General features: G+C 32.4%; 1 protein-coding gene across 5 annotated transcripts in view; it reads left to right on the forward strand.

Annotated features, from left to right (window-relative positions):
• The window catches only part of LRRC7 (leucine rich repeat containing 7), a 572,538-nt gene that overhangs the window by 284,880 nt on the left and 263,995 nt on the right, over positions 1–23,663 (forward strand). For all 5 annotated transcript variants that reach the window (XM_004762996.3, XM_013061642.2, XM_013061643.2 and 2 more), the window contains exons 6-7: positions 10,969–11,058; positions 14,054–14,110. In XM_004762996.3, the coding sequence (XP_004763053.1) occupies positions 10,969–11,058; positions 14,054–14,110 (147 nt within the window). The remainder of the gene's footprint in view (positions 1–10,968; positions 11,059–14,053; positions 14,111–23,663) is intronic.

A 23,663-nucleotide genomic window follows, 5' to 3' on the forward strand; every position in this document is an offset into this window, starting at 1 on the left:
ATACCCAGTAGTGCAATGGCAGGGTCATAGGGAAGCTCTATTTTTAATTTCTTGAGGAATCTCCACACTGTTTTCCAAAGTGGCTGCACCAACTTACATTCCCAACAGTGTAAGAGGATTCCCCTTTCTCCATATCCTCTCCAACACATGTTGTTTCCTGTCTTGCTAATTTTGGCCATTCTAAGTGGTGTAAGGTGGTATCTCAATATGGTTTTAATTTGAATCTCCCTGATGGCTAGTGATGATAAATATTTTTTCATGTGTCTGATAGCCATTTGTATGTCTTCATTGGAGAAGTGTCTGTTCATATCTTCTGCCCATTTTTTTTATACGATTGTCTGTTTTGTGTGTGTTGAGTTTGAGGAGTTCTTTATAGATCCTGGATATCAACCTTTTGTCTGTACTGTCATTTGCAAATACCTTCTCCCATTCCATGGGTTACCTCTTTGTTTTGTTGACTGTTTCCTTTGCTGTGCAGAAGCTTTTGATCTTGATGAAGTCCCAAAAGTTCATCTTAGCTTTTGTTTCCTTTGCCTTTGGAAGCATATCTTGAAAGAAGTTGCTGTGGCTGATATTGAAGAGGTTACTGCCTATGTTCTCCTCCAGGATTCTGATGGATTCCTATCTCACGTTGAGGTCTTTTATCCATTTTGAGTTTATCTTTGTGTATGGTGTAAGAGAATGGTTGAGTTTCGTTCTTCTACATATAGCTGTCCAGTTTTCCCAGCACCATTTATTGAAGAGATTGTCTTTTTTCCACTGTATATTTTTTCCTGTTTTGTCAAAGATTATTTGACCATACAGTTGAGGGTGCATATCTGGGCTCTCTACTCTCTTCCACTGGTCTATGTGTCTGTTTTTATGCCAGTACCATGCTGTCTTGATGATCACAGCTTTGTAATAAAGCTTGAAATCAGGTAACGTGATGCCCCCAGTTTTATTTTTGTTTTTCAACATTTCTTTATCAATTCGAGGTCTCTTCTGATTCCATACAAATTTTTGGATTATTTGCTCCAACTCTTTGAAAAATACTGGTGGAATTTTGATCAGAATGGCATTAAAAGTATAGATTGCTCTAGGTAGTATAGACATTTTAACAATGTTTATTCTTCCTATCCAAGAGCATGGAATGGTCTTTCATCTTTTTGTGCCTTCTTCAATTTCTTTCATGAGTGTTCTGTAGTTCCTCGAGTACAGTTCCTTTACCTCTTTGGTTAGGTTTATTCCCAGGTATCTTATAGTTCTTGGTGCTATAGTAAATGGAATTGATTCTCTAATTTCCCTTTTTGTATTTTCATTGTTAGTGTATAAGAAAGCCACTGATTTCTGTACATTGACTTTGTATCCTGCCACGTTGCTGAATTGCTGTATAAGTTCTAGTAGTTTGGGGGTGGAGTCTTTTGGGTTTTCCATATAAAGAATCATGTCATCTGCAAAGAGAGAGAGTTTGACTTCTTCATTGCCAATTTGGATACCTTTTATTTCTCTTTGCTTTCTGATTGCTGTTGCTAGGACTTCTAACACTATGTTGAACAAGAGTGATGAGAGTGGACATCCTTGTCATGTTCCTGATCTCAAAGGGAAGGCTGCAAGCTTTTTCCCATTCAGGATGATATTTGCTGTGGTTCTTTCATAGACAGATTTTATGAAGTTCAGGAATATTCCCTCTATCCCTATACTTAGAAGTGTTTTATTCAGGAACGGATGCTGGATTTTGTCAAATGCTTTTTCTGCATCAATTGCGAGGACCATGTGGTTCTTCTCTCTTCTCTTATTAATTTGTTCTATCACATTGATCAACATATGTTTTCTATTGTGTAAAACCTTAGGAGTGGTAAACTGGGTAGTACAGTGTGTATATGTCTAACCCTATAAGAAATTTCCAAACCCTATTCAAAAACAGCTGTCCCATTGTCTTTTCCATCAGAAATTTATTAGAGTTTCTGTTGTTCCTCATCTTTGTCAGAATTTGGTATTATCAGGGGACCTGGGTGTTTCAGTTGGTTCAGGGTCTACCTTCGACTCAGGTTGTGATCCTGAGATCCTAAGATTGAGCCCCAAGTCTGGCTCCCTGTTCATTGGGAAGTCTACTTCTCCTACTCCCTCTGTTGTTCCCCTTGCTTGTGTTCTCTGTCAAATGAATTAATAAAATCTTAAAAAAGAAAAAAAGAATTTGGTGCTATCAGGTTTTTATTGTTGTTGTTGTTGTTTTCTATTTTTACCCACACTAACAGATATTGTAACTCATTGTGGCATTTCACTGTGGTTTTAATTTACATCTTTAATATCCAGGTAACATGTTTCCATTATCATGTATTTATTTACAATTTTTATTGCATTTTTAGTAAATGTTCAAATCTCGTTTTCATTTTTTAAAAAATTTATTTATTTTAGAGTGTACACCCAGAGGGAGGGGCAAAAGGAGAGGGAGGGTCTCAAGCAAACTCCATGCTCAACAAGGAGCCTGACACAGGGCTCATCTCATGACTCCAAGATCATGACCTGAAAGCAAACTAAGACTCAGATGCCTAACCAGCTTCACCACCCAGGTGCTCCCATCTTTTGTTCATTTTTATTATTTTACCTTATTATTTTTGAATTATAAGAGTTTTAGGAATGCCTGGGTGGCTCAGTTGGTTAAGCCTCTACCTTCAGCTCAGATCATGATCCTGGGGTCCTGGGATCAAGTGAATTGAGCCCCCAACTGGGCTCAGTGGGGGAATCTGCTTCTCCCTTCCCCTCTGTCCCTCCTCCCTGTTTGTGTTCTCTCACAAATAAATAAATAATCTTTTAAAAAATTATTTATATATTCTAGCTAAATGTCCTTTATTTGTATGCAAATAATTACTCCTATTCTCTGACTTATCTTCTTATTTTTAAAACAGTGACTTCCAAGAGGAAGATTTTAATTTTGATGGAGAGCTATTCATAAATTATTATATTGGTTTATGCTTCTTCTTCCTGTATAAGTGATCTTTGCTAAATTCATAGTCTAAAAGATTTTTCTCTATGCTTTCCTCTGGAACTTAGGCTTTACACCTAGGTCTATGATCTATTTAAAGCTAATTTTTAGAGGTGCCTAGGTGGCTCAGTCTGTTGAGCATCAGGTTCTTGATTTCAGCTCAGGTAATGATCTCAGGGTGGCAGGATCAAGCCCTGCATCAGTCTCAGTCCTCAGACTAGATTAAACTGGTTCTTCTCTTCTCTGCCTCTCCCCCCGCTTGTTTGCTAGCTTGTTTATTTGCATTTGGCTATCCATTTATTCCATTACCTTTTGTTGAAAAAATTATCCTTTCTTCATAAAATTACCTGAGTATTATTTATGTAAATCAATTGATCACAAGTGTTTGGATCCATTTCTGAATTGCCCATTTTGTACATTAATCTATATGCCTGTTCTTATATCAGTTCCATACTTCTACTATTACTATATTATTATAGCTTTATGGTAATTCATACAATCAAGAAGTGTGACTCCTTGCACTTTATTCTTCTTTTTTTTTTTTTTTTAAAGATTTTATTTATTTATTTGAGAGAGAAACAGTGAGAGAGAGCATGAGCTAGGAGAAGGTCAGAGAGCGAAGCAGACTCCCCATGGAGCTGGGAGCCTGATGCGGGACTCGATCCCGGGACTCCGGGATCATGACCTGAGCCGAAGGCAGTCGTCCAACCAACTGAGCCACCCAGGCGTCCCTCACTTTATTCTTCTTTATCAAAATTACCTGGGCTCTCTATACCTTTTGCCTTTTCATATAAATTTTATAATCAGCTTGATAATATCTACAAAAATAATAAATCATTCTGGAATTTTAATAGCAATTATACTGAAGCTATAAATCAATTTGAGCAGAATTAACATATCAAAAATATTGAATAGTCCTATTCCTGAGAATAGTATATCTCTATAGTTACTTGGATATTTTAAAATTTCTTTTATCAGGGTGTCTGTGTGGCTCTGTAGGTTAGACATCTGCCTTCAACTTGGGTCGTGATCCTGGGGTCCTGGGTTTGAGCCTCAGGTCAGGCTCTCTGTTCCAGCTCTCTGCTAGGTGGGGAGCCTGCTTCTCCCTCTTCCTCTGCCTGCTGCTCTGCCTTACTTATGCTCTCTGTCAACTAAATAAGTAGAAATCTTTAAAAAATAATAATAATAATAAAAATTTTAAAATAAAATTTCTTTTATCAATGCCTTGTAGATTTGAACATATGAATCTTTTATATGATTCAAATTATTCCAAATATTTCATGTTTTTTGTGCAATTGCAAAAGATTGTTCCATTATTCAATTGTTTATTGTTAGTATATAGAAATATAACCAGTTTTTCTTTATGGACCCTATATTCTGCAATCTCACTAAATTCACTAATTTTAGTAGATTTTTTTTTTTAGATTTGGGGTAATTCCCTATGTAGACTATCATGTCACCTGTGAATGTCAACAGGTTTGGGGTGTTTTTATTTTTTTTCATCATTTGAATCTGTGTGTCTTTTATTTATTTCCTTTTCTTTCTTTATTGTCTTGGATAGGACCTCCTGTACAATGCTGAATAGAGGAGGTTAAAAGAGACATTGCATTTTTCCCAACGTAGGGAGAAAGCACTGAATCTTTCACCATTAGATATGATTGTTACTTGTTGTTTTTTCAGTTGTTTTTCAGAATATACTTTCAATTTAACTCAGATTTTTGGCAGATTCATTTAGTTGCTATTATACAGTTGAAAGCCCAGCTTTTTGGTGCCTCTCAGCTCAAGGCCACACTTGGATCCTAGAGGTTGGTACAGTTCCCAGCCTTGTTGACGTCTCCATAAGCAGTTCACAATGTGGCAGCTTTCTTCTTTAATGTCAGCAGCTGAGTAGAGTTAATATTCTAGTAAGACAGTATTGTGTAATATAGTTATGAGAGTGACATCTCATATTTTCCATACTCCATTGATTAGAAGTAAATCAGAAGTCTTTTCACACTTAAAGGAAAATCATACAAGGTCATGAACATCAGGAAGTGAGGGTCATGGAGGCCACCTTGGAATCTATCCACCATGTCTTTGATATCTGGTTTGCTGAGACTTTTATTATTAATTTGACATATTGACTTTTGTCAAAGCTCTTTTTTTCCCCAAACATCTATTGACATGATGATATACTGTTTGTTTTTTTTCTTTTTCAGTGTAATGATATGGTGAATAACACTGAATGTTTTTTTCATGTTAATCCAAATTTGCATTCCAGGAATAAACACTACTTGATCAAGAAGTATTACTTTTTAAAATAAATTAATGGCTATTATTTTTTAATAAATTAATTAATGATATGCTAATATTTTGTAAAGGATTTTCCTGTCTATATTCATGAAGCATATTAGTGTGAAATTTCTTTTCTTGTAATTTCTTTGCCTGGTTTTGGTAACAAAATAAAACTAATCTCATAGAAATAGTTGGGAGACATTCCCTTCTATTTTCTATAAGAGTTTGTATAGAATTGGAATTATTTCCTCCTTAAGTATGGGTAGAATTTGCCAGTGCAGCCCTCAAGCCTGGACTTCTCTTGAAAGTTTTTAATTCAATTTCCATAATAACAGAAGGGTTATTCGAATTAACTTTTTTCTTGAGTGAACTTTGATAGCTGTGATTTTCAAGAATTTGTACACTTCATAATTTTCAAATGTTCTGGCATCAAATTTTTTATAGTGTTCTTTTATCAACCCTTTAACATCTGTGGGTTCTCTAATGGTGCTCTCTCTTTCATTCCTAGCATCCACAATTTGTGTCTATTTTCTTTTTTTTCTTTTTTTTGCTTGATCAGTCTGACTAGAGATTTGTCAATTTAATTGCTCTTTTCAAGAAAACCATATTTGTGTTTCATTGGGGTTTTTTTTCGCTTTTCTCTTCATTTTCTTTGACTTAAGAGGTCTACAAAGTAGTCTACAAAGACAAAATAAGTCTTCATGACTTACTACTTTGTAGACTGCTATATAATAGATATAGTGCTGAGTATTATCATCTTAGCTTTAGTTTTAGATGTGAACTTTATTGTAGTCTGAATTCCTTAACTAAGTCATTAGTGAAAATTATCATAATAAAATTGAAAACAACTACTTAATGAGAAAAGCATGAGCCAGCATTTACTGAGAGCCTATCCTGTCTCAGACTTTGAGATGCATTATCTCATTTTCATCTTTACGACAACCTCATAAAGTAGGTAAACATTATCTACATACACTTTTACAGATAGAAACACATGAAGATAGCATTGAAATTCCTGAGATCCTTTCACCAATTCTGAAAAAAACATTTGATTTTGGTTTAAATTAAAAGATACATTTTGAAAATATGACACATTTAATGCATAATAATAATGACATTGCTAATAAATTATGGCACATCCACTGGATGGATACAAAGATTATATATAGGGTAACCATATGTCTCCGTGTGCTCAAGTCATCCCAGTTTAAACCTCTTGATGTGACATGATTAATAATAGCTCATTGTTAATTCTCAAAAATGTCCTAGTTTGAATGATAGATAATGTAGTCACTCTGATTATACAGCAAAATTGAAAGATAATTACAAAGTAAAGGGATAAAACATGATACAATTTTGCAGTGATGTTAAAACGTTTAATTGGAAGTCAGATTTAAAATACATGAAATGGTAATGAGAGTTGTGTTAAGAAAGTAGAATTATGAGCAATATTTTTCCTTTCTCTTTTTATTCCAAATATTCTATAATATTATTAATTTTATAATTTATACATTTAAAATTTGTAGAGTTTATCATTACTATGGGAGAAATAATCATTTAATCACTAAAGAAACTTGAAGTGGATAATAGTATCATCATTTTACAAATAAGGAAATTGAGTCTTGCAAAGATTTATAAAGGTCAGAGATAACTGTTGAAAGAACTATAATTCAAACCCAGGTCTTCTAACATCAATGCCTGTATGCTCAATCACTAAAATATATGGGTGTCTGTTGTATTATACTTTCTTTGTGTAGTTTGAATATACCTTTTGACTTCAAGTGATTAATAAAATGAATGTGTTTCTTTAGTGGTGAGAGAATTATTTGCCAATATACATAAAGAACTTCTTCTTTGAATTCTTTATTAGATCAGTCAAATGTGGAAAGCAATCAGTTATTTTTCCTTTCTTTTAAGATTTTATGTATTTATTTGACAGAAAGAGAACAAGAGAGAACAAGAAGGAGAACAGTAGAGGGAGAGGGAGAAATAGGCTTCCCACTGAACAGGGAGTGTCATGATGTAGGGCTCATTCCCAGGACCCTGGGATCACAACCAACTGGTGCCCAAGGTAGATGCCCAATCATCTGAACCACTCAGGAGCCTTACCAATTACTTTTGGATAGTAAAATCATTTCCTTATTGAGAACTCCTTAACTAACTGTAAAATGTTGGATTTCACTGGAGAACTTGGAGGAGGATAACCCGTGATTGTCATCTTCATCAAGTTTATCTAGCTTACTAGATGGTTAGATAGCTACTAGATAGGTGGATAGTTAGATAGTTTACTAGTATCTTCCTCACTACTCCTTGTAAATTCCTCTGGAAATGGTAATATTGATAAGTGGGGCCATTTTCTTTATTAGAAGCTACAAAATTGTACCATAAAGTTAAAAATAAATGAAATGATTTTCTTTTGAATACTTTATTTATTTTTTAAATAATGTGTTTTAGACTATAGTGCTAGCTCATTGAGGACATTCTTAAAACTCATTGTCTTCAAACAATTTATAATTTATCCCTGGAATAAAAAATACCTAACACTTGTATAAAGCAATTGGTTTCAGTGTTTGGTATAAGCAGTTTGATATAAAATAATTGGTAAAATTTTGCTAAATCTGTGAGTAGAATTCTGTAGAGAAAGTGAGAAAGAAGATACTAATTTTGAATATAAGTACAGAGTAACTATTCAATAATTTCCTGTTGAAGTGAATTGAAATAAAAATATACATAGTATTAAATAAAACATATTGCATAAATAAGCACTTTAATTCTACATCTTTTTTTTTTAAATAAGAAAAGTTTGATATAAATGTCAACACATCTTTGTTTATTACCAGACTGAAAAAACTATCTTACTTTGTGTTCTGGTTTTTCATATAACTTATTTTTAGCAGTCCAATTTTACAATTGGAGCCTGTACAGTGTGGCCAATTCTTAAATTCTTAAAGTGTTCTATACAAGAAACCAGATTTCCTTGTAGCATAAGAAAAAGCCTTTGCCTGAGAAGCAGCAATAAACAAATATATTTTTGATCAAAGAAGTAGTATAATATAATACCATTTACTGTACATCCATATGCAGAATAGTAGACTAAGGGAAGCTGGACTAGTTCAAACTGTCCTTAAAACTAGGAAATTGGCATTTTAAAGCTTTTTTTATGTATTAATAGCTACCACATTAAAGTAAATTATTAGATCAAAGGTTTTAACATTCTTGTCATTTTACATGTATTAATCTTCTTTTTTAAAATTCATAAATGATACCTTCTTTCCAATGAGTATAAGAACCGTAAGGACATTAGCACAAGATAGTAATTAAATGTATATTGAAATCTGTTGGACATCTGGACCATTATCATAAAAATTGTTATACTCTCAGGATATGAACTAATATATTTCAACAAAAGATAACTTAGAGAAAAACAACAATCTCTCATAGAATTGTTTTTAATTCTGTAGGATAAAATTCAAACCTTGGAGTTAAGCTTTTAGTACCCTCTAAACCCTGTCCTCTAAACCCTGTCCCCTACCGATATTCTCAAATCTTAATGCCCAACACTGTGGTACAGAAAGTATTTTTCTCTAGAACTCATCTTCTCTTACTCTCTTAAGGTGAATTCTCACCTCTACATTATTCCTCTGCCTTCTTTCTCTTTTTCTATTTTCATGAATCCTACCTCTGTTTAAAGGAAATTTTTGGAAACAACTTCTATGAAGCCATAAAAAACAATCTAACTTCAAAATACAAACTGGAACAAGATATTTGCAACAAAAATAATCAGTAGAAGAGTACCCTAACAGTGTGTAAAGAATTCGTACAAAGTAAGGTAAAAATATTAATTGCGTTTAGTTTGGATTCCTCAGAAGTGGGTGTTTAGAAAGAAAGTAAGCACTAGATTTAGGATATAGTCTCAAGGATATGGTCTCAAGAAATCCTTATCAAGGGTGTGTTATTCGACTATTTACTAGTATGGACAACTGGACCTTAATCTCACTGGGGAACTCTGGGAAACAGTATAAAACGTGTATCAAAGTGGTGGCACACATAATGGGTGAAGGAGCTGAAGTATTTATAGTCTTGCTTAGTCGTTAGTTGAGGGCTGTTCCTGAGAGACATTAATTTCTTATGATGAGGGCTAGAAGTTAAGTAATCTTTATACACCAGGACATATGTTTAAAAATATTTACAGGAACAACATTTATAATAAAATAAAAACAGCTGTAATGTTCATTTAAAGAAGAATAATAAATTGTGGTATAGTCATACAGTGGAATACTATGATGATCAGTCATTGACATCAAAATGGGTGAATTTCACAATTCAATACTAACTTGTAAGTTTCAGGAAAATATTCATTGTGTGACTTGATTTATATAATATTTTAAAACATGCAAAAACCACACATTCCTTTAGGGATTGAAGTAGGTGGAGCATAGTAAAACTAAAAAACAGAATAATTAACATCATTCAGGAATTTGAGGAACAAATAGGATAAGGCGGTTAGGGAAGGGCATTCAGAGGTTCTTTCAAGGTACTCCTTGTGAGATACACATGTACTCTTTTAGATATATAACTTTTCATAACAAAAGATTGGGCATAGGAAGAGAAACCACAGTATCCCAGAAGGAGGAGGAGGGGAAATAGGAAAAAGGTGTACCAGAAGCCAGGACAGAGAGAACATCGGTGACAACTGTTACTAGGCAGTGCTGGATACAAAATGAAATGGAGTTAATGGAATTGGGACTTAAGGGGTCATTGGAGGCTTTGGTGAGTGCAGTTTCAGTAATAGAGTTGGGATAGATGCCAGAAAACAATGGCTTGAGGAGTAATGAAGAGCAATGGGTATAGGCAAGTCTTTAAATAATTTTGTCAGTAAACTCAAGGAGGGAGGTAGGCTGTAATTTGAGATGAAGACAAATTTGAACATTATTTAAGGGTATTTTGTAAAAGAACATAGTAGTGTCTAGACCGCTGATAAAGGCATTTAAAAATGTTTAAATTATAGGAAAATTTTAAATATTCTAATAAGTCTCCAGGAAAATTGAGTTAAATCTTTTTGGTGAAAAATATTTCAAATAATTGTTTTATCCAGCTTGTAAATTTTCACAAAGGATATTTCTTTCAACTCTTTTAATGACTCAAAGCATTTCGGGTTCTATGTAGTCAGAGTTTCAATGTTCTTGGTCATTTTTGTGGAAAATTAATTGAACAAATTTGAATTGCAGTGTACATGAATTATCACTTAGGGGGTCAGAATACTTATCCCTTCCTCTTGGGCAGTTTTAGTCATCATTGCAAAAAGTATAGAAACACGTTAATGATTTCATGAAAGAGTAAGTAGATATCCTTGCCTGACTATAAATATGAATATTCTGTTGAGAAAGAATATTAAATTTAAAATTACAAAACATGGCATACAACTTGAAATTTCTATAAAAAATATCTCACTGGTGTACATAAGGTTAGGGCAACAGTAGGAGATGATGTCGCTGTGACATAAATCTCCACATAGGAGAACAGTGTGGAGGTGGATGAATGCCATTTATTTTAAAAACAAGCAAAATTTTCAAGCTGTAACAACATGCTCAATAAATTCTTCCATTACTATGATACCAAAGGAGAATTGAAAAATGTATTACACTTCTATTTTCTCTCCTTAGAGATACATATTTTTGTTCTGTTTCTATGGCAACATCGATGCAGTGACTAAACCTTTAACTCCTTTCTAGACTCCCCGATGGCTTCACGCAGCTTCTAAATCTGACCCAGCTCTACCTGAATGACGCCTTTCTTGAATTTCTTCCAGCTAATTTTGGAAGGTAAGAATACAAAATTTAAATGAAATTTTATTTCACTTTAGATGAGTAGTTACCAGCGCTAGTAGTTGAGGCTTCAAAGTTAACAATTATAATTAAAGACTCATTATTATTCATTAAGTGAGACAATGTTACTTCGTGAAACATTTTCCAAAATGAAGTAAAATTTGGTTTTTGCATGTCACTAATAATCAAATTCCAGGTGAATTGAAGAATTAAATATACAAAAAATAACGTCAGAGGTAATCTGGAAAAAATGCACATGAATATTTATGGCTCTTGGGTTGGGAAATACCTCTATAGTTTAGAAACAAAGGAAATTACAATAAGTGGGTAGATAGACTTGAGTACATAAAAACATTTAAAATAAAATAATATCAGAAAATATTTTTAAATTAAGGGAAAACAATAAACTGGGAAAACATTTCCACTATATATGGAAGCAAATTATATCCTTAAGATATAAAGAACTCTTACAAATGAGTAAGATAAGGTTCTCATTAGAAAAGAAATGAGTAAATGACATCCACAAGGAATTCCTGATTAAATGTACAAACAGGTAGTGAATACATGAAGTGTTTATCCTCACAAACAATAAAAATAATATGAATTAAAATGATAAAGAGCTTTATGTTCTATCATATTACAAAAATTCTTTGTACAGTACAAGAAAAAAAGGTAGTCTCACATAGCTGATGGAATTTCAGAATGTTATGACTTTCATGCATAACAGTATGCTTTAAAAGATTTGAAAATATTTACAACTACCGCCTTTGTAATTTATTTCTAGAAATGTATGATATTCTTATCAGATACTATGCTAAGATTTATAAACAAGGATATTTGTCATTATTTACAATATGAAAAAAAGTGGAAACACAAATCAGTCCAGGAGATTAGTTTAGTATATTATGGTACCTCCATGATAATAGTATGTCAATTTATAATCTGGTTTAGGGAAATATTTTTTTAATCCGATAAGTTCTGTTTAGGAGCATATTATAATAAAATATATAAATTATATTTCACCAATTTGAATATAATATATGATTGAGATAAAAGACTGGTTCCTTGTTATTTTCATCTTCATGTTTTTCAATATTTTCCAGGTATTTTACAATGAACTATTTTTATATATAAAAGATACATCTTAAAAATTAAGACATTTTAAATTTATCATCAACTGTATTTTTCTAAGTGATCACTTTTGAAATTGTTCAAAGAATAAATTGGGTAATAACTCAACACCTATCTGTTGGTGTTATGAAAAGCTCAGTAGAATAATTAAGTCTAACATGTAGCAGCCTCATTTTAAATGCAGAGAATATATCAACATTTCCCAAGTTCCATTACTTTTGCAGATCATGATATCATACCACATATGAACACCATCTAGTTAGATGGTTTTTAAAATTCACAGATCTTCAAAAGAGCATTTGCCAAGTTTCTAAATGAATTGGCACTTCAACATTTGTTCATATAAACTGTCATTTTTTTTTCTGGTACTGACTGTGACAATACAGAATCTTTTGAATTATCAAATCAGAGAATATTTATCACCCTAGACCATACTTCTTTGTCTTAAATTTTTCTCAGTTCTCTTTAAGTGGTCCTAATGTCAAGGAAGATATTTGGCCAAACAGAAAACATAGTACCAAACCACTTGGAATTAGAATTTAATTTTGTGTAAATTGTCTGCCAAGATATGCTCTACTTTAGTCTACTAAAGTCTACTTTAAGACTTAAGTCTACTTTAAAGACTAAAGTCTACTTTAGTCTACCATGCCCTATTATAGTCTAAAAAGATTTTTAACCTTCAGCTGGAGAATTATTAAATTTCCTTCCAAAATGTGAGATTTGGTGCCCCTAAAAGCCAAAGTAGGTCACAAAGTAACTTCATACTAGTACAGATATTGAGAAGAGTTGAGACATACTGATGTTTAAGAAACCCATTTTACTAGCAATATACCCATGCTCTGAATAACTGAATCATTTTTTTTCATATAGAAATTAAAAGCTTTAAATTTAAAGTTATTAGAAACTTGGTCACAGTCAAAACACAAAGAAAAGAGGAAGAGACCTAGATGAATATCTAAAAGCCAGGTAAATGTGGGAGAAATACTTCAAATACTGAAATATTCCCCAAACACCAAGAATTCAGAGAATCCAATTAATATTTGTTCTTTTTTAAAAGATTTTATTTATTTATTTGAGGGAGAAAGAGATAGAGAGAGCATAAGCTGGGGGAGAGGGAGAAGCAGCCCCCTGAGCAGCCAAATGCAGGGCTCTATCCCAGGACCCTGGGATCATGACCTGAGCTGAAGGCAGATACTTAATTTTGAGTATCTTTGAGCCACCCAGGCACCCCTAACAGTTGTTCTAACGATCGCCTCAACAGAGTACATTTTAAACCTCAGTTATAGACATTTTAACAATAGTGTGTCTCACAGCATAGAGCTTAACAGGTAGGTAAGTGTGAGATGCAGGAACCTAAATAGGAGGGTTTGATTAATGCACCAGAGTCACAGTGATAGAATATGACAGTCTGGATTTCACCCAGATTCATCTGACCACAAAGCTCAAGCTTTTAATTAGTATGCTATATTATTTGCTTTACAAGTTCACTTAGAGTCTCTTGAGGGAGAGTATTGCCATACTCCAGTGAACACAGGACCTAGTATTAAGTAGATATTAAAGAATCTGTTACCTACAATTAAACAACAGTGTGTATATTTTTATAAAACATGAAATTTAGAACTTGGACCCAATGATCTCTTTGTATGATCTTTATTTTTAGTAAACCAGTATTTGTCATTGTCCAATGTTGATGCAACCCTACTTATAATTGATCTGTATATATAATTCTTTAAAGTCTGTAACCATGATATGTAAAGTTCAGACATAGTTGTTTGGATAATGCAATGATTACTGACTTTCTCATAGGAATATTGTTTTATACAGAAATATTAAGGAACAGTTTTTTTATTCACTTTTATAGACTTGTCAAATTGCGGATCTTGGAGTTAAGAGAAAATCATTTGAAAACTCTACCAAAGTAAGTGACTGTGTATTTTGTAAATTTCGAATTGTGACTTTAAGTAGTAGGAAAAAAAGGACTATTTTTATTTTGGCTGTGCTTAGCCATTTTGATTGAGTTAATTTTCTACAGTTTTTTCCTAGATCCTGAAAAGCACAATACACTATAAGATTAATATTAAGTAAGAATATATTGTGCTTTATAAAACTGTGTAATTACAAGTCAATGCAGGCGGAATCCATTTAAGGTTCTTCTCATAGCGGAACATGCACACCAGGAAGTTACCGCATTGAAACTTATGAAACTGACATTTTTATAGCTGAAAACAATCAGCAGTTTCAAAAGGTTCAATCTAATCACTTGCTAATTCTTCAAGTTAATTTATGGACTTTGATAGCTTTCAATTTTTAAATCAAGAATATGAAAAAAACATTTCATAAAAGTGATTAAAATTTTTCTAAAGATCCAAAATGGTTTGTCAGAAATTTTATACATTCTTTCAAACTATTTTTTTTACTAGTCTATTTAAAATTTGGTTTATATAAAAGCACAGGATATTTTTATGGGAAAAGTAATCCTCCAAATTGTATGCAATGTTTAGTTTAACAAAATACTTTGTTTCATCCTGCCTTGCCTTATTCATGTCTAATAATAGAATTTTGTCTTGTACAGAAAAAAACATTTTTGAAAGTCAAAAATTATTTGAAATGGGGAATTTTTTATCCAAATAAATCAAAAGGACTTGTATATGTTACAATTAAATTATTGAAAGTACTATACTGCTATTATTACCTTCCTACAGTATTGCAGACGGTTATGTACGGTGATTAATTTTCCAACATATAAACAGGACTTTAAGACCTTTCTACTGCAGGACCAAAACTCAGTTTTTTTAATCCTTTCCCTAAGCTAACTAGACTGAATTTCACTGATTTTTTAACCAAAATATCAATACAAACCTTAAAATACATTCATATATGATATTATATATGAAAATTCTGTCAATGCAATATTAAAGTTTTAATAATGATGTGATTTCATTTTAAAAATATAGAGATAAAACATCTATTAATTCCCCCATAAGTGGAAGACAAAGAGAGAACATGAAAAGGAAGAGATGTTTCCAAACCTGGACACCCTGCAATTTTGAGTAGCTTTTCTCTAAGCCAAAGCATTATACAATATAGGTCTAATGGAGGGCACCTCTCCCAGGTTGGGGGTAACAATGATGGGAAAATGGTTGAGAGTGTTACTTGTTTGGCAGTAATCTGCAAATGCAGCTAGTTGCTAACATTGCCATCCGTAATGCTTTAAATGTCTACATTTAAAATAGAATGGATATATGGCTAAGTAGAAACCAAATCGCAGACAGTAAAAGAACAGTTGTCCCCTTCATCTAAATGTATACGTTTAGATCAAGGAGAAAATATGTGTATGTGGAGGAAAATCCTTTCCCGTCTGCTTTCAAATAATAGTTTTGATGTAAGTATAAAATAAATCTGACACAGATTGTCAGGTTTTTAAATATATATGTATTTCTAAATGGAAATTTTAAATACAAATTAAAATCTGACCATATATTGATAATAAGCACTTAATATGAGGTAGTTGTGTTAACAGTTCATAGTAAGGAGTAATGATGCTCATAGCTGGTGCAAGGGCATTCTGTAGGATTTTAAATTGTGGCACACAGAATAAAAATACTAGACTATTAACTATTGTATTTATAGTTAATATAATAATATAATTAATATCATATACAGTTATATAATATATGGTTATATATTATATATAATATATAGCTATTTACTATAATACATATATAGTTAATATAATATAATAATTATATTAACTATGTCTGGCATTAAAAAACATTGTAGAGATGTGTAGAAATGGCACTGGGTCTCATTGGCAAACCGTTATGCCTGCATAAGTTGTATAGTTATTTTAGTTTTGCATTTAAAAAAAATCATTTTCAAAGTTATTTCTGATCTAGTGTGCTATTTTTTAACATATCAACAATAATCTAAATAACCAAGGCCATGAATAAAATACAGAGAATATATTTTAGCTTTGCTGTCTATATGATGAGAATTGCATAAAGTTTTGTCTTGAATAAAAATAAACGTTTCAACATATTAAATATAACACCTTCTAATCACCAATCTAAACCTGTAACTAAGAGAAATGTGAGAGCTTCCTACTATCCTTTATTTTTTTTACTTCCAAAGAAAATAAAGGAAAAATGTCGTTTTAGGAACAACAATTTTAGTTTTGTAATGATTTCTCCAACAAGAGATAGCTCTTGCTTTCCTTAGAGATATAAACAAGATGCTCAGTTTTTATATTGCATCCTCAGTGATTTTCTCTTATTTTCATTTTGTCTTAAAACTCAATCTGTGCAAAATGTGAAAATGTGTAAGAATTATAATATAACCTACATTAAAATGTGTATCCTTTAAATAAACTAATATTTTGACATAACAACATATTTTGATATATGCAGATTCTAGAGACAAATTCTTTTTGTTATTACTACAAGTTACTATTATAAACTGTTTCTTTATGATCATTCTTCTAGGTATATGAATGGGTGAGAAAATTAAATTTCTCAGATACACATTTGCCTAAAAATCCCTGAAACAGTAGGTCTTGCTTATGTGTAATAATTGAGGATATTGAACATCTGAAAAAAACAAATAAGCAAAAAGTAAACTTCTAGATTTCACAGTATAATTGTCCTCATAGCAGAATTATCTCCTAAATTACATTTTTTGAGGGGAAGCAAAAAAAATGAGTTTTTCCCATTTGGGAGTTTTTACACAACCTATTTGTCTATCTAGAAGTCTCTCACCAAAAATTTTTGCATGGCTCGACTTTACTTATGATTTATATCTTTCTTCAGATCTTACCTCTTCAGAGTACATCACATAAGTTTGTCCCTTCTTAGCCTTTATGCCATTCCACTATTCCTTTTGATTTTGTTCATATTATTTATGGTTCTCTAAATTGTTTTGACTCTTTGTTTACTTGGAGGTGATCTCCTCAGGAGAACACAAGTTCTGTTATGAAGACTTTTTTTTCTCTGTTTGGCTACTGCTGGGTTTCCAGTGCCTAAAACAGTATCTGGTAAATAGTTAATAATAAATAAATAAGAATGCCAATATATTGATTCACAATTAGAAATATCTGTTATATGACCTGGACATTTTGTGTCACTTGATTACTTTTCTCCGTTGAAAATTATAAGAAATATCTAATATTTTAATCAGATGAGTCTATCAATAGCTGATAGCTGAGCTTAGGTCTTTAAACCTACACGTAACAAACAGTCACGCATACACACGCACACACATGCTCCCTCTGGTGGTTTTTTTTTTTTTAAGATTTTATTTATTTATTTGACAGAGAGAAATCACAAGTAGATGGAGAGGCAGGCAGAGAGAGAGAGAGGGAAGCAGGCTCCCTGCTGAGCAGAGAGCCCGATGTGGGACTCGATCCCAGGACCCTGAGATCATGACCTGAGCCACCCAGGCGCCCCACCCCCCTCTGGTGGTTTTAAGTTACACATAATAGCTAAGGCACATCAAGGGAGGAAAATAATTTCAAATTAAGGAAATTAATATTTATAACAACTAAAGAAACTCCAAAAGTAGTGTAACATTTCTTTGCCTTTGCTATTAAAATGTTATACATTTAGTCAAGAAACATAATATTCATAAGATAAAAATGAGAGGAGAAAACAATATATTTAAATGAAATTCAGGAGGTGCCTCGTTAGCTCCGACAGTTAGACATCCAAGTCTCGGTTTTGGCTCAGGTCATGATCTCAGGGTGTGAGATTGAGTCCTGCATGGGATTCTATCTCAGCACAGAATCTGCTAGAGAGTCTCTCTCTCTCCGTCTCCTTCTACCCCTCCCTACCATGCAATCTCCCTCTCTATATATATAAATAAATAAATCTTAAAAAAAAAAAAGGCAATGAAATTTAGGAATTATTTAGGAAGTAATCTAACAGCATATAAATAGTGATAATGGTAAGTTTTATTTTTAAATAAAAATGCCCCATGTCTGTGAGAATGCCTTAAGGACCCACATACAACATACATATAACTATTCATAAATGGCATTGAAATATATACCTTATCTGAAATTCTCTAAGACAGAAGATCCCTTGAGTTATAAATCTAAATTAAAACCAGAGCTACATTAAAGCATTATTAAATGAGAGACATTAGATTAGGAAAGTCAAGAAAAGACTAAGGGGTTATTTCATACTGAAGAGACATTATAACTAAAGGCAGTAATTCTGAATTGTTTCTTTTTCTATTAAAAATTATTGGGACAATCAGTCCACTTGCATGGAATTCAAGGATTAGATGGTAGCCAAGTAGCAATGCAAATTTCCTAATTTGGATAGTTGTGGTTTGATTTGGTTGGAGAATATTATTGTCTGTAGGAAACAAACACTGAAATATTTGGAAATGATAGGGTACCAGGATTGCAATTTATTCTCAAGTAGTTCAGAAAAATTTTTGGTATGATACTTTGGAACTTGAAATTTTATGATTGTTTTAACATAAAACTTTATTTTAAAAAGCTGTTTTAAGATAAAAAAACCTTTTCAAATAAAAAGAAACACTATTGCCTTGGAGAAAATGATCAGCATCATTCTTGAACTACATGTATATATTGAGGACAAGGGGAGAGTTTTATTTATGTACTAAAATGACTCTATTAAAAATGAACATTTTAGGGATAAAGCTTCTCCATATATGGTATTTTCCAACCTGAATGGTAATAAATACTCTATAATTATCAGTCAAATTTGTATTCATTTGCAAATACATGTTTTCAGTTGTCATGTATGTTCATTTTTCTTTTTAAGTAAGATTACAGGCAGATTAGAAAAATATAATGTACTTGTCACATTTTCTCTTTTAAAAGGTCTCTTCCTTTGTTATCTATTTTACTGACAGTTATCACTGTCAGAATAATGAAGAAAAAGTCATAAAATAATATGCTTTCTGACTGGACAGGTGTGACTAAATCATTTTCTATTCTCATTTCAGTATGCTTTTAATAAATTATCTCAATTGGCATTACTATACAACTTGTTTCAATGAAATACATCAATAGGTTCCTTAGCGCTATTGTAACAAAAAATTCCATTGTCAGGCACAGCTTACAGAATAGCTTTTTGATGTTTTATTAACTCTGTTTTTGTGACTATAATACATAACTGAATAAAATGTATTTTTATCATTATATTACCTTATGCTATTAGGAATGTGTATCAATTTATAAGGCATGCTGTTTTGTTAAACACATGGTACCATCCCATTCCAGGTGATCTTTATCAAAAGTGACATAATGACAAGCTAACAAACCAAGGGTAACCATATTAGTGACCTCTGGCTTTAGAGAGTTGCATTTAGAACAAGGTGTTTTCTTTATTCTTCTCCCCTGTTCTTGTATTTTAAAATAAAATGAAATGAGTAATAATTATGACATTCTATACTTAGAAGCATTCTATAAATTATGACACATTATAGCAATGCAATTATAAGAGTCCCTTCTAAAATATCAAGCACACTTTCCAAGATTTACCAAAGGAAAGGCTGTGAGCTCTCTGTCTTCTGAACTAAACTGTACTTCTGTTTAGCCTTATACTCTTGATGTAAATTTAAGATTTAGAATATTATGGTTAGCTAAGGTTATGTCAAGTCTAGTCAAGAGCTAGGGAGAGGGCACAAAGGGCAAATAAAACCATGGAACCAAATCATTTTTTGTGTTTCAGAGTATTTCAATTAACAGCCATTCTAATCCTTAATGAGTAACTTTACCAAAAGATGAAAACTACCTGGTATAATAGTGACGTTGAAAGTGGTATGGCTTCAGTTTCATAAGAGCTTGAGGCTTAGTCTCTCACAGAATAATTAGCCTATATGTGGTTCTATTTCACCCAAGAAAAGCCATATGTACTGTAATAGGTATATATGTTATAGTCAGACAAACCTGGGTTTCTGTTCAAGCCCTTGCTGCTTGTTGTTTATGGATTATCTAACTCCTAAGAACTTAAGTGTCATCATTTTTAAAGAATGCTCAGTGGTCATTACCTCCATTAAACTGGAAAATATGTTTTGGGTAAACAGTTGATGAAATGAATCTTGTGATCATTTAAAACTAGAGACATATTTAAACAAAAGTAGCTATATCATGGCACTTAGAAAAGTTGAGTGTATTTAAAAAATACATAAAATATATACTTTTTATTTTGTGTCATAACAATCTCTTTATTAGAAAGGGAATAGTGCTTTTTTAAATTTACTTTAAAACAAATTCTTAAAAATTACATGTGATGCTAATATGTCTTTCTTATTTTTCAAGCAGTACAATAATGGAACTCATATAAATGATTTAATAAAGTATATAAATATATAAAAATATATATAAATATATAAGTAAATAAAGTATATATACTTTAATAAAGTATATAAAAACTTTAAATATTTAGTTATTAATTCTTAAAGACTTTTTTTCTTTTTAAGATTTCTAAAATTTTAAAAGTGGGTAAATTGAACTCAAATGGTAAAAGACACAAGAAAAAAATTAACAAAACTCTCAAAAAGCACCATGAGGAACAAATCCACTATTTATGACTTCCTGTACTTATAAATCCATATTTACAAATTCAAGCCATTTAATATGGATGATTGCTTCTTGCTTTATGGATAAATGTAGAAAGATATGTTCTGAACATCATAGGCCAAGTATTGATCTTGGTTTCAGAATCTTGGGCCAAAAAAATACACAAAGACACAAAAGACCTAGCTAAAAGATCTATCCTTATGGTCTCAGATATTACCTCTGTGGTGGTGAATTGTAAATATTTACATGAATTCCAACTCCACATTCTAATAGCCAGTTCTGAAATGGAATTTTCACCAATATCAAAACCAAAATTAACTTTATCTCGCTCTTCCACGCATCACTTGATAGCAAAGCCAAACCAAACCAACCAAAACAAAACAGAAATCCCAGCTTTTTAATTAGATGCTGCCTAATAACAATATCATCCACCTGATTACAGAGATTAGAAAATTCAGTCCTTTTTTTCCTGTCTTACTGTCCCCAGATCCACTGGCCATCAACTTATTTCACACGCAAGAACTCTTTCCTTCATTCTGTCACTGCCTAACTTGAGGTCCTTAGTATGACTTGACTTAGCCTCCAATAACTCCTTCTTCCTCTTATCTCCCCCACTGGAATTCATCTCCTGTTGTTAGTGCTTCCTTACTAAAACACACCATGATACATGTCAGTTTAAAAGCTCACATGATTGCTCACAGATTACAGAAGACAAATATGTCAAGACCTTTCTTGGTTTGGAGTCAACATTTCTAATGTCGTTAACTCTCAACATTACCATCCCACAGGATCTCTCTGCTACATCCAGTAGACAATGCACCTTTGTATTTCCAAGCATTTCTCGGAATCTTCCCCTTTTCTGTCTGAAAAATTCCAAATCAAATCATCCCTAATTTTCCCATTACTTTCACTGTGAAATTAGCCATAGATTCTGCATTTCTGCTTAGAAAATCTGCTAGAGATTTTCCAAGGCAAAGTTTTCACAGAAATTTTGATCTGATTATAGTTTGACTCAAAAACCTTATAATAAGCTTCAATTCTGGGGCACCTGGGTGGTTCAGTGGGTGAAGCCTCTGCCTTTGGCTCAGGTCATGATCACAGGGTACTGGGATTAAGATGCACATCGCACATTGGGCTGTCTGCTTAGCGGGGAGCCTGCTTCTCCCTCTCTCTCTGCCTGCCTTCTTGGGATATCTCTCCCTCTGTCAAATAAATAAATAAAATGTTAAAAAAACAAAAAACAAAAAACAAGCTTCAATTCCATAGCCCAGCTATCAAGTAAGCAATGCTAAGCAATATGCTTTTCTTTCCCAATTACAAATTTTGTAATGACATACAGTCTCAGCAACAAGGGACAAATTGTGCCAGTGAATTGATCTTCGCTATGGCCCTTTTACAGTATTCTAGTAAGTGCAGAACAAAACTGAACTTTGGGAGATAGCTTTTACTCCAGCCTTTAAGATTTCCTTGTCACCCGCGTTTTGATTTTTACATCTAAAGTGGATCCTTGATGAGTAAATAACAAACCATAGTTGGCTCGATAAGACCAATAAGACAGATGAAATGTATCTAGCTCTTTATAGATTTTTTTGCTTTCTTTATGTTTCCACTCTCCTACTCAAGTCAGGGTTAATTCAGGTCTTTCAGTATGCAAAATAGATCCTTAAAAAGCTTGATTTTCTGCTGAACAGACACAAGAGAAATATTTCTGAGTTACTGTCTTCTACAGTTTCTATGACATTTAAGTTCAGTGCCTGAGCAATATTAAAAATAAAAATTCACATAAGATATTAACTTCATGACATTAACTCCCTTGAATGTATGTTTTATATTTTTTTAGTAATATAAGATTTTAGTTGTCCTTTTATGGCTTTTAATAATTATTATTTCTTCTTTTCCAAACTTAGTATTCCATTGTATTTAGTTTTATATTACTTATCCTCAAAAAGATCCCAAAACTTTATCTAACAGAAATGTACTTATATTCATTTTTTCTTTATATTTAAACTTTATTCAATATGTTAAAAAGACTTGTGTTAACATTTACCACATAATTAATAAACTTAAATGGTATAAAATAAATGCCCTATAATTTTATAAGGAAGATTAGAAATAAAATAAATCAGGTTAAAATGATAAGACTCTTACTTACCGAGCATTAGTATTCAGATTTATGTTTGTTCTAAAAAAATAGGATAGAAAATATTATGCTACATGAGTTAAAAGGTAAGAATAATACATTTGGGGAGCATCTAGTTGGCTGAGTTGGCTGAGGTCTAACTCTTGGTTTCTGATCAGTTCAAGATCTCATGGGTCCTGAGATCAAGCATTGCATGGAGCTTTGAGTTTAATGGAGAGTCTGCTTGAGAGTTCTCCCTCTGTCCCTCTCCCACTCATGTGTGTGTACTTTCTCTTTAAAATAAATTTTTGGGGGCACCTGGGTGGCTCAGTGGGTTAAAGCCTCTGCCTTCAGCTCCGGTCATGATCCCAGGGTGCTGGGATTGAGCCCCACATGGGGCTCTCTGCTCAGCCGGAAGCCTGCTTCCCTTCTTCTCTCTCTGCTTGCCTCTCTGCCTACTTGTGATCTCTGTCGGTTGAATAAATAAATAAAAATCTTTTTAAATTAAATAAATAAATTTTTAAAAAAGAATACATTTTCCACTAAGAAATGTTCAGTAGCAATTTAGATAAATGAATGAATTTATGTGTTTTAATTATGTTAAAATGCTATGAAGAGTATTGATTCTTCTGTTTACAATGAAACAATTCTAAATTAAACAAATTTCTAAAAGGGAAAACTTTGATTGAATATATCGTGAAATTTTCAGAAGCAAAAGAAAAGGCATTTCTTATCCTAAATAGAATCATAAAAATGATCTCTTTAATTATTATATCCAACTAAGTGGATATGCATTTTAAA

This window comes from Mustela putorius, unplaced genomic scaffold, assembly GCF_011764305.1.
Source record: "Mustela putorius furo isolate JIRA1106 unplaced genomic scaffold, ASM1176430v1.1 tig00003853_pilon_pilon_pilon, whole genome shotgun sequence".
NCBI classification, from domain to species: domain Eukaryota; kingdom Metazoa; phylum Chordata; class Mammalia; order Carnivora; family Mustelidae; genus Mustela; species Mustela putorius.